At 37.3% G+C, this 12,941-nt stretch overlaps 1 protein-coding gene across 2 annotated transcripts in view; it reads left to right on the top strand.

The window, feature by feature from the left end:
- Positions 1–7,696, top strand: part of LOC148131253 (uncharacterized) — a 301,801-nt gene extending 294,105 nt beyond the window's left edge. For both annotated transcript variants that reach the window (XM_087960575.1, XM_087960576.1), the window contains 2 exons: positions 3,904–6,001; positions 6,086–7,696. In XM_087960575.1, coding sequence (XP_087816701.1) covers positions 3,904–3,982 — 79 coding nt within the window. In that variant the 3' untranslated portion in view covers positions 3,983–6,001; positions 6,086–7,696. The remainder of the gene's footprint in view (positions 1–3,903; positions 6,002–6,085) is intronic.
- Positions 7,697–12,941: the final 5,245 nt, after the last annotated feature.

Genomic DNA, 12,941 nt, shown 5'->3' with positions numbered 1-12,941 from the left:
TAATGAAGCACTTCTTAACATTATTAATGTTAAAAGATCGTTGGAAAGACGTGGTATAAGTTTAAAGAAACTAGGAGCAAAATATTGAGAACGATGTCTCATATTTCCAGTTTCATGAGATGGCTACTGGATCCTAACTGTGGGACAACCAAAGTTCATTTGAACCTGGTTAAAAGAGACAGAGAGGAGATTCATCTTTTACCTCAGTGTGGAAGGAAAGATTATAACACTGCCATTTTTTGATAGCGCTCTCGCTTCCATGGTGGCAAAGTATGTTTTCCCTCATGCCCCTTTAGGTCTAAAATGAATGTATAGGCTTTAGGATGAAAAACAAGGTGAATGTCTTTTTTCGATTTTATATCGGTTAATAGAGGAACATTAGCTTATTATTTCAACTCAGTGGAAGAATTTTTAACGAACAACAACACAATCTTAATACTTTAGGACAGGGCAGTCAAACTCACAGCCCAAGGGCCAGATACGTCATGCGCTGGCCACTCCCCCGCCCAGTTTAGCGAAGGGGGAAAAATCCTGATATGTCACGTGACAAACAGTGGTGATATTCTATCAGTTTGACCTGGTTCTGCCGAGCCGGTAGCGCCGATGAATAGTGGAGACCGAACCGGTTCTCTCCAATGCTCTGCTGATGGGCCTACCCGCCTGCCCGGGCTCCCATACTAATGTTGATTCCCTGCTTGAAGTGCAGTTGCTTTGCACGGCACAGCAGATTTCCACGCGGCAGCTGCTGAAGCGACCGGGAGAGTGCAGGATTGCAGGAGGTGAGTCAGAAAGCCTCTGCGCCTGCGCAAAGCACGTGTTTGGCATGCATGCATGTGCAAAGTGTGCCCGCCAAGCCACGCGCATCGAACCAATGGTAAAAATATTTGAAACGCACCGCTGGTGACAACGCCGTGACAATGTGAATTTGACACTCCTGCTTTAAGACAATGAGACATACTGAAATTGGATCTTTCCCATTTATCTAATGCTCTTAAAACTGGTCCAATCTAAGGACCAAACTAAACTGCTTCAGCTTGACTAAAAAGAAAAGTGCTAGAAAGAACAGGGCCATCCACTAAGAAGCCCTGTCAGCAAGACTTAGGCAAAGGGGAGGATTGGCAAACAAGGTCTCTGTTCATGGCTTGAACAGAAGAATATGTTGAAATCTGGTGAGGTATTGCTTGATGCATCATGGAGCTCTCCATAAAGCCTTTTCAAAGGTAAATAACCAGAGAGCCAATTTGGTTTAATGGTTAAGGCACCAGGCTAGAAAGCAGGAAAGGGTGAGTTGTAGAAACCAGCTACGTGACTTTGGGCCAGTCACTCTCTCTTTCTCAGCCCAACTCGGCTCACAGGATTGTTGTGGGAAAAGTAGAAAAAAGAAAGTGTGTCACATATCTTTGCTGCCTTGATTTATTTATACAAATAATAAAGGTGGGAAATAAGTAAGCAAGTTAGTAAGTAAATAAATAAATAACCCAGCATTATTGCCCTTACTTTTAAAAAAAGAAAAAGCACAAGCCCTGAGGATGTATAATTTTGCATTTTAAATTTAGTGAAATCATCTTAACTCCAGAAATACTGTATTGTAATACCTCTTACGGTAAATCTTCAAGTTCCTTACTCCTTAAGATAAGTGCATAATTTTATTATATTGTTCTTGTTGTCTGGCTGAATGTTCACCAGCTCAGTTTTTATTTGGCAGCCCTTACCCTCTTTAATTTTCTAAATTTAACCTGTATATTTGACACCAATAATTCATGGTCTGTTCCACAATCTGCCCCTGAAACTGTCACAGCTGGCTCGATTTCCTTTTCACATTTTCTGTTTCCTGTATTTCTATTTCCTAACTGATAGTCCACATGATTCTGGTTTTCTATCCTGTGATATCTAAGTGTAGAGTTAGCATTTCTGCCACTTGAAGCAGATGTTGGCAATGAACAAAGAATTGTATTCACAAAACGCTTATTGGCCCCTGTCCTAGATTATTGCATTTATCAAATCCAAGTATTCTTGTAATTATAGGCTCCTCCATTTCTCTAATTTTTCTTTTTCCAATTACCATAACGAGCGCTACATTGTTTTTTTGATGTTTCATTTAGCACTACTTGCAATTTGTTACAGAATTCCTCAGGATCTTCCCTCCCTGTATCTATATTAGCTTCATTAACTTCAGATACTCACTGAATATCTACTGATTCTAATAGGAACAGAATTACATCCTTCTTAATTCAAATCTGTACTTCTTGGGAGATCTTTCCAAATAGCAGCACATTCCTCCTCTTTTGATACTGGCACTATCAAACTAATTTTGACTTTGATTGGGTCACATCATCGGTTCCTGTACAAATCCTGTGCTTTTCCTCAAACAACCCATACTGGAAATGTTATCATCTGGTACCCGAACTCCTCTGTAGGTTTCAGTCATAGCCTTATGGTCTCATGACAATAATACAAAATTTGATTTCTACTGCCTGAACTAGGGGTTTCCTGCCTGAGCAGGAGGTTGGACTAGAAAACCTTCAAGGTCCCTTCGAAATCTGTTATTTTGTTATTCTGCCTTTTTTTCAGACTGAAGTTTGGTCTACTTTGACTTTCTTGGTACTTATAAAGCCTTATCTACAGCCCTGTTGTATGTTATCCTTAGCGTCACACCATTTTCTTGACCTTACTGAGAGGAAAGGATGACCTTGCCAGTAGCTCCCATCGGTGTCACTTTTAATATCATTGAAACTATTAAGCCTTGCCACAACGTCAAAGCATACACACACACACACATACATACACTCAAAAGATGGAACCAATGCTACACACTAATATGATGTCCCCATCCAAGTTCAGCAGAAATAAAGAAAGCATCCGTGTTCTCTTTTGCCATTTCTTATGCCAGGATATGAAAGAGTGTCAAATTTTACCCTCTTACAAATCAGACGGAGGCAGAAGGGCTCTTTAGTTGTTCAAATGCTTTGAAAAATGAGAGACACGGAGCAATTTAGATTACCAGTGTCTAGGAGTAAATTGTGCAAAAATGTCAGCCTCGATGGCAAAGTTCAAGATAAAACAGTGTCTGCTAATTTAATCATTTACCATGAAAATACCAGTTATCTTAATCTTACATGAAGTTCTAAAGAGCAAAGCACATAGTTTTATGTAATTGAATCTGGGCTCTGAAGAAAGAAAGGAAATATGAAATGCTTGCTTCTTAGCATTCTTTTTTTTTAGCAGGCACTGCAAAAAACCTTTACACCCCCCCCCCCCTTTCAGGATTATATAAACCATTTCCCTTTTAAGTTTATGAATGTATCTGACAGGTTTGAGCTTATAAAGTAATGGAAGGAAAGGTGAAAATTCTTTACCACACATAGTATCTGGGGCTATTCCCTTGTTGAGAATGTTTGGGGATTTGGGGACAAAATTAGAGGACTGGAGACTAAAACATACAATGAACGGTTGCAGGAACTGGGCATGGCTAATCTAGTGAAGAGAAGGACCAGGGGAGACATGATAGCAGTCTTCCAATATTTGAGGGGCTGCCACAGGGAGGAAGGGGTCAAGCTATTTTCTAAAGCACCCAAAGGCCAGACAAGGAATAATGGATGGAAACTGAACAAGGAGAGATTTAACCTGGAAATAAGGAGAAACTTTCTGACAGAACAATCAACCAATGGAACAGCTTGCCCTCGGAAGTTGTGGGAGCGCCATCACTTGAGACTTTCAAGAAGTGATTGGTCTGCCATCTGTCAGAAATGGTGTAGGGTCTCCCCTACACTAGATGGACTAGATTGGACTAGATGGCCTACATGATCCCTTCCAACTCTGATTATCTGTTATCTGTGGGGGGGGGGGGTGAGGCAGCAGCTGAAAAACCAGCTAAACAATTTGTCTATGTTCATTTTTCTGCAGATGCCTGATAAACTACTTTGCTGGTAACCTTGAGAAAGCTCGGATGTCTTCATTTTCCATCAGAGCAAGAACTGCATAGCGTTGACACTGGAGCATCTGTGGTTTTGTGTCCAGCCAGTTGGAGTCCATGAACAGCTGTGATGAACAGAGCCAGGATGGCGAAACAGGAGGCGGCAATGTCCGATACTGAAGCCCTCTTTCTGAATGAAGCAAAATGAGACCAGGACAGAGGAACCCTACCGTAGCATGAGAAACTAAACAGATTGATTCTCAGTGACTCATTTAGCTTCAGGATTGGACAGATCTTTCCCCTGCTGGCAATTTGGCGAAGCATCAGTGGACCAGATACCAAGATGAATAGCTTAAAATAATTAAAGGGAGGGAGGGGGGATTGAATCTAAAAAACAGCTAGCCATCCAATTCTCTTCCATGCAATGAGAGACTCTAAGCAAATTACATTTAGGTTATTAAATAGTAAGTCATTGGATTTACCTCCGCTTGGCCCAAAGCAGGAAAGTGGAAAATATTCAGAGTCGATATTATTGTGTTGATGGGTGTTTATCACTGAGTGACTGACTGAATTTTGGCAGGTCAATGAGATCTTTGACACATGAATGGAAAAGAGGCATTTGAAATCTCCCCTTCAAAAAGAAGAAGAAGAAGAAGAAGAAGAAGAAGAAGAAGAAGAAGAAGAAGAAGAAGAAGAAGAAGAAGAAGAAGAAGAAGAAGAAGAAGAAGAAGAAGAAGAAGAAGAAGAAGAAGAAGAAGAAGAAGAAGAAGAAGAAGAAGAAGAAGAAGAAGAAGAAGAAGAAGAGAGTAATTAATTAGGCAAACATTTTTGGTGTGAATATGGATGTGTATCAACCCAAAATTGCTTGCAGACAAGAAGGTTTTTGCTTGGCAAGTGGGACTTTTAACCTTGCATTGACATTTGAGTTCTGCTTTGCTTCCATTGAAGAAAGTAGAAATGCATTGCTGATTCACTTTCCAGGAAAAAAACAGGGTCTCATCCTGGAAGCAAAATAGTGCTTTGTATTTCAAACATGAAACCAGAAGCAACAGGCTCATTTAGTATCAGTAAAGGTCAGTTAAAATTATAGAGACATCCTTTGGAGCAAATCCTCTGTCTTGTATTTGCATATTTATGAACTAGAGATTATGACAGCCCATTCCATTTATTAGAGCAGTGATGCTATAGTTAATAGTCTGTCAGCATTTCCATTATAAACTCCCTTTTTCAGGGTTTTAATATCCCAGCCGCTTGAAATCACGTCAAGCAAGCGAGTCACTTTTGTAGAGCCAGGTGCAATTTTTTTTCCCCTGTTTGTTTTTCTTTAATTTAAAGTCAAAATAGATTAAAGGAATTTGGTCTTTTCTGACTTGGAAGATAAAGTAGCTAGAGCAAAATGAGAGGTAGTCTTGCACTTCCCTACTATCTCCTTGCTTGGGGTGTCTGTACTAAAACAGTGACCCTGTTTAAAATCTTTTCTCTCAAAAAGCTGTCCTCCAGATAACAATTCCATTCCTAGGTCATGCTGGCTAGGAAAATCTAATATAGAGAGGGCACTGGGTTAGGAAGCAGGATCTACAACTACAGTCTTTACAGCACAAACTTTAGTAGTTTGATTTAAAAAGAAAAAAAAAAGAAAACTGTTTTGTCCTCTAAGTTATTTAGATCCTGCAAGATAAATTTTCTACATTTTAAAACACAGATCAGTTCACCTGAAATATTCATTTCAAAGCTTCTGATTTGAATTACACTAATAGGGCAAGCTATATATCAGAGGTGGCATTCAGCAGGTTCTGACCAGTTCTGAAGAACCGGTAGTGGAAATTTTGAGTAGTTCGGAGAACCGGCAAATACCACCTCTGACTGGAGATTTTACAGTATCCTTCCTCTGCCACGCCTACCAAGCCATGCCCACAGAACCGGTAGTAAAACAAAATTGAATCCCAACACTGCTATATATGCATATAACTAGAGCCAGTTTGGTGTAGTGCAGTGGTGGGATTCAATATTTTTTTACTATCAGTTCTGTGGGCATGGCTTGGTAGGCGTGGCAGGGGAAGGATACTGAAAAATCCCCAGTAAGAGGTGGTATTTGCTAGTTCTCCGAACTACTCAAAATTTCCACTACCAGTTCTTCAGAACTGGTCAGAACCTGCTGAATACCACCTCTAGTATAGTGATTTAAGGCATCAGGCTAGAAACTGAGAGACTGTGAGTTCTAGTCTTGCCTTAGGCACAAATCTGGCTGCGTGATCTTGGGCAGATCACTTTTTCAGCCTGCAATGGCAAAGCACTTTTGAAAAACTTGCCAAGAAAATTTCAAAGATTTATCCAGGCATTCTCACAGAATTGGACACAATTGAACAGAAGAAGGGGAAAAAATCATAATTCCATAATTATTTGGACCAAATTTATCTTTTCTTTTTAAAAGAAGAGAAAAGAAATTTAGCTTTGTAATGAAAGGGCTACATAAGGGACTCAGATTACTAACTCTGCCATGTGGACAGTCTTTTGAAAACAAGCTCATAATGAAATGTATTCATATATGCACCCTTTGATATAATCTTATGAATTACTTCCCTTCCATTGCTTTGATTTTTGTCTCAAAGGGACACTTCAAGAGACTTATATTTATATATCCAGTTAGGCAAAATTCCTATCCTTATTCTCTACAAATGCACATTTAAAAAGAAGTAATAACAGATTGGTTGTGTAAGTTAGTACTTTCTTGTCTCTTGCAGACTTTGGCAGCTAAAAATTGCAAGATAGGCATCTCTATACCTTTTCACAAAAGATGAGAAGTCCAGAGCATTTTCCACTCAAATTACTCATCTTAAAGTATAGTATATACTGTATTGTATTCATGGCACAGTATTTTTCCTAGGGTTTCAGTAACGCTGTAGGAGCGAAGTAAAAATGTCACTAAAGGGCAGAAATAACCAGACTTATGTATGGGTTCATTTTTCAAACTTTTGCACTAAAATTTTGGACAAGCTTTCAATTGGATGTTTGAAAACCAGAACTTGCAAATTTGTCGGGTGAGAAGAATCAGTAAGTTCCAGTTAAGCTGATTTATTGTCCATGCCTACAATCAAGAATTTAAGAATTTAGTCACCTAATACCCAGCACTAAATTGGTGCTAGACAAGAGTTAACAGAATTCAAGAGGGATTAGACTTAGATCATTTGTGGAAGCATAACGACTCCAGGCTAATTCCTCTCTTGACTCCACCCCTAGGCTCAGCCATTCCTGCTACAAAATCACAGATTTTGATCTCTAGCATTGAATTTGCAACGATGCAGCTATTAAGTTTTCTTTCTAGATCACTTTCAATAATGTGCAGTGAGTGAGTAAGTTTTATAGACATAAAACCAGAAAGAAGATCATGCCAGCAATCTATTTAAATATATGGAGAGTATGTAATAATGTTTTATTAAAATATATTAAACCTGAAGGCAGACTTGGCACCAGTACTCACTATATACTTGATTTGCTGTTTTTTGTTTTTTTTTTTTTTTGCAACCAGGTGGGGAAGGGTAAGAGCATGCCAAAGAAAAAGTTAATGTGTTCTTGAAAACTAATTATTATATAATTAGTTACAACAGGATATATGCAATTGAGTAATAATGTTCAGGGTGTGTCAGGCAGTTATTGTCACTGCCAACACTCATTTGGAGAGGAATTAAGCTTACACAGGGATTTACACCCTAAGCAATTGTTGGGATAATCATAAACAGTTTAAATGCTAATTACTTTAATAAATATTTCTATACATATTGTAAATTAAGCCTTCTTACCAAAATGCAGTTGCTAGACATAGAATGATTACTTAAATATCTCAAGAGTATACTTATCATTTCATAATTTAAACCACACCCAACTTTACAAACAAAGCAAAATTTTGATCAAAATTTCATCATTTAATTTCCAAGACTTCAGCACAAGTAGACAACTTTCTCCTTTTCCTCTCCTGTTCATATAATGTGTATATGCGCATCTCAATTTCCCTTCCCCTCCTTCCGTCCCCATTCATTAAAAACATCCTATTGAGGCATAATTTCAGGTCAATAGGTTGGAATTAGTTGGGCTGTGACTAAGTTTGAGAGAAAGTACTAGCTTGTGAAACAAGAGCAGCTTGATGAAACACAAAAGGACGATGATAATACTTACAAGTCCTCTAAGAACTAGACCTCACTACACTTCAAAGATAGTCTTATCAGGCCCCCCCAAAAAATTGGATATTAGGGGAAAGAGGAGACCAATTTCCCTTTGAAACGTACTTAAGTTCAGAAGACTCATATCTTAGGTCCCACTTAGAAGCTAAAACCCCATCAAGAAATATTAAAGAAGTAAATAGGTAAAAAGAAACAATCATCTATTTTTCTTCTTTAGTGATGATAAGATATTGTAACTAAAGTATTGAACTAGTTGAACTAATACAAATTCCCATATAGCTCATTAATCTCATCTTCATCTAACAATATGCATATTTTGTGGTGTGAATTCTTGTAGAAAAGTAAAAATAACTGGAATAATAATAATTATTATTATCATAAACAATAACAACTACCACCATAGCAAAATATTTGTGTTAAGTCTTTGGCAGTGAACCATAGGATTCCTGGATACGGAAAGACTGGATTGATTTTTGTTTTAACATTAAAATTCCCAAATATTTTTTTGTGACCAAGATTAAAAGTTGTATTTAGATGGTTGTCTTTTCCTTTGAGCATTAATGCAACTTGAATTGACTCTGAAGTGAAGGATGAATTTTTTTGTAACTTGTGTTGCAAATAAGAGACAAAAGGAAGATGAAGGAGGAGGAGGAGGAGGAGGAGGAGGAGGAGGAGGAGGAGGAGGAGGAGGAGGAGGAGGAGGAGGAGGAGGAGGAGGAGGAGGAGGAGGAGGAGGAGGAGAAGCAGAAAACCCTGCTTGTTTCTATGGAGAAATAATTAAGACCACAGATTAATTCAAAAACCGCTCTTGCCCTCAAAAATGTTGCGATTGAACGTAAATCCTAAAAAGTCTCTCCAACTTAGGAAGTTGATTCAAGTGTCTTTAGGGGCACTTCAATAGCAGCCAGAAAATAAAACTACTGTTTATTTTTTCATCATGAGTAACACAACCAGAACATGTTATACAAACACTTCTGTACAGCTGGAAAAATAACAAGTACTTTCATACATGTTTTAAAATTCTGAGTTAAAGGATCTGAAAAATAAGGCACATATTTTTTTCTGAAAACATACTTCTTTGTACCATCTAAGATATGAAAAAGATGTGTCTTTTGTGGCAAAGGCAGTTACTAAACTATTCTGTGACCCATGTCCTTTCTTTCTCTCATTTGAACATGGTTATTTCTTCCTGAAAAAATGATTAGAAATTCAGGTATAGTTTAAGAAATCTTATGTGGACTATGTGTATAGCACTTGTAAAATTTCTCTGAGGGACAAAAGCATTTGGCAGATGAGTTCTGCCCCCCCTCCCAAAAAAAACCTATAATTTTGAAATTAACTATCTTAGATGTGGTATCTTGGCACCAATATCGCCTACAGTTATAGCGGGGAACAGGAGTTAATTCAGACAAGTTAAAAGAAGTCAAGATGGTGGCCATAACTATGAGATAAAAGCCATGTATCCATGTTATGTGCCTCACAACATGTAAAAAAAAGGGATGGGAGATTCAGCATATGCTTGTGGCCATCATCTTGAGTGATTTGACCCCCTTCCCCAATGGGAAACCCTGAGTGGAAGAAATGCTTAGAAAATCAATCAGTTTGAAAGGGTTTGTTGAGTTGAGGAAAGCAGATTTCCTGTGAGAAGGTTGGGAATGTATGGTATATGAAATAGTATTGAGAAACACTTTAGGGGTCAGAGTGAATTGATGCTGCCTGGAGAACAGTCAATAAGAGTGGTCATAGCCCACAGTTGCATTATGGGTGAAGAAGAGGCTCGGAAAGGACTCTTCCTAGTTTCTCAGGCTGTAAATGAGACAGTGGGAGATTTGTACTTTAAGGTTTGCAAGATTCTGTTAATGCAGTTTTACAATAATTTAGTTCATTTGGTTGTGTTACATGACTTCTCTACCCAGTGTGTTGGCAGTGTATATTAAAAAGTACAGTAAAACCTCAAAAGAGAGCTCAATATAAATACCTCAATAATGGCAGACTTTATGCTGGAAATGTGAACAGCAAGAAGGGGCATTTTATGATGTTTGTGGATGAGTGAAAAAAATAAGATTCTGGATTAAAATCCACATACTAATTCAAAGGATTTTAAATATATGTGTAATTGACACTAGAAGTTCTTTTGGGAGGGGATGGACAAAGATCTGGAAAAAAGTGTTTTGTACATAATTACAGTGAGATTATTGTATGTATAAATATGAAACGATTTGGCCCTGTCCACAGTGGAGGAATGAAAATGATGGAACTTGCTATTTACAACTATTAGAAAAGTAGTAGCATTGGTGGATAGAATGGATCAACCCATATTTTGACAAACAAAGGGACTCTAACATTACATCTTTAAAAATTTACCAAAATCAGTAAGTTAAAGAAATTCAGAAGTTTACCATTTTATGATGTGCGTCATTATCTTGTCTTGACTTTGTAGAAAACCATGCTGTCTTGTTAATCTATACATCTCAACTGTCAAGCAGAATGGGTTAAGTTCATTTTAAAATGACTTTAAAAAAATATATATATTATAATTATCTGTTGCAAGAAGAGACTTGGGGATGCTTTATACCTAATCTTAGATAAGTAAAGATTTGGTAGTATGAGAAACATCTGTCTACCTAGAACTGATATGCTGTCTTCTGACCTCCATTCATTCTTCACTACACCCTTGGTTTAAAAGATATTAACAATCTGTATGTACTTCAGTGCTGTTATTCTAACTTTTATTAAAACTTTCCTGTAGTTGTTTTTGATTACTTTCTGGTGGCTGGCAAATCTTGTCCTTGGGGAATATTCTTGGCAAATGCGCATTCTTAGTCCAGAAGTATTATTTTTATTTCCCTTGGGAATTCCAATAGAATCCTTCAAGTGTTCTCTACAAATCTTGGACAAAAAGATATGGGTGATTAAATAAATTTTAAAACACCCAGATTGAATCACCTTACGTGCTAAGTACTTATAAAAGACAGTGTTGCTTTCACATAGTTATTTAAAATAACAGCAAGAGCAAGAGCTGTGTTTTCCACAATGATACAATTGCTAAATTTTTAAAGATAAATCCATTTTCTAAAATCTAACTTTTCCAGATGTAGTTTTGTTCTTCTGGAAGGGTTTTAGTCTTGTTTTGATGTGGTCAGGAGGTAAAATGGAACACTTCAGAGTTGCTAAAAACAGAGGTTTTCTTACAGCACAGCACCATTGTTTCTTTTCTATTTACTTCTACCACTGAAAACATTTTGTTAAAGAGGTTATTACCCTTTTTCAAGTTGGTAAGTAGTTTTTACGTAAATCCCGACTAATTTTTGTCATACAAATTCCTAGATATATCTCCTGTTTCTGATGTTAAATTCCAAAAATATATTCAGCTTTTCTTCCGCTGCCAAATTCCATATCAACATTTTCCTTTTTCCTTCATTAATCCAATAACCTGATATGAAACCATGATATGATATGGAACCATACACATTCCCTGAACAATACTAAGAATTCCTTCTGCTGGATAACAGTAAATCTCTTCATCAGAGTATAATTTTAGTTTATGTTCTTGAGTTGCTAATTTAACTCCTTGGGTTTTATTTTTCTGACATGTTTTCATTGATAATGGGTCTAATGCCAATAAAAATAAAGAGAAAAAAGGGCAACATTGTCTTGTCCACTTCAGTATATTACATTGCTGTGATAAAAGCTATTTAATACTATCTTGGCCTTTGGGTTTTTTTTTTTTTTATAAATGCCCATATCCAAGTTTTTTTTAAAAAAAATCTTTGTGTTATGCAAAATCCAGTTAGTTTTTAAAATATAGAATGAAAGTTATTGGGTTGCAAATCACACTGTCAAAGTGGCTTAGCAGAATGAATGAACTAAGCCATAATTTATAAAGGATAGCATACACCTAGTATGACCCCAACCAACAGTTTAAAAATAATAAATTATCCATGGTCTAGCACAGGGGTCCCCAAACTCAGCAACTTTAAGACTTGTGGATTTCAACTCCCAGAATTCTCCAGCCAGCTATGTTGGCTGGAGAATTCTGGGAGTTGAAGTCCACAAGTCTAAGTTGACAAGTTTGGACACCTCTTGGTTTAGCATAATCATAAATCTAGCTAGGTGAATGAATGTATGAACATATTTATTCTCTGCTTTAGTTGCCTCTGCTCTTTGTGGTAAGCTATTTTTATCTTGTTCCAAGAAGAACTTGAAGGAAGACTCAACTTTTAAGGAATTCTAATTTCTAAGGAGGCATCATACATTTTATATTGGGCATGCTCCTACCAATGTCACCTTGGAAAACAAGATCTTCTAGATCAAAGAGCTTGGAAATAGTTCTGCCTGAAACTCAAATGTCTCTATTGGATTCTTCCAAAGTCAAATGGGCAGTTTGATGCATTGCCATCTGGTATGCATTAGGTGAAACTCAAAATCTCACTAAGAAAACAGGTGAAATCAGAAGCTGAAGAAATCAAATGTGGATCAAAGAGGTAAGAGGCTAGATAACAAGGAGAAGAGAAGAAGCAAGGCTGAATTGATGCTCAAATGTAGTCAGAGGTGCAACCTGAAATTCCAAGGAATTAAAATCAAACAATAAGCTAATTAACAATGTATGAATGAATTAATGAAATGTTTTATAGTCAGAGTTTCTCCAGTCATTCCTCCATTCCACCTTTCACTCTGAAACAAATGCAGAAGTTTTCAGAAAACAGTAATCTTTAGTCTCAAGGACATATCGATGTTATTTCCAATCCAGGTCAGATGCAGATGGCGGGTATTTTTTCTCCTTATCATCCATTGTTCTGAAATCAGCCACTGATGCCTTCCTCTGTAGAAGAGACATTAGCTGGATCTGTAAT

The sequence above is a fragment of the Notechis scutatus genome, chromosome 3 (assembly GCF_049901735.1).
Source record: "Notechis scutatus isolate UNSWTSFEM ecotype Mainland chromosome 3, rNotScu1.2, whole genome shotgun sequence".
Lineage (NCBI taxonomy): Eukaryota > Metazoa > Chordata > Lepidosauria > Squamata > Elapidae > Notechis > Notechis scutatus.
The sequence above is the reverse complement of the archived record's forward strand: the minus strand, read 5'-3'. Positions and strand labels throughout refer to the sequence as shown.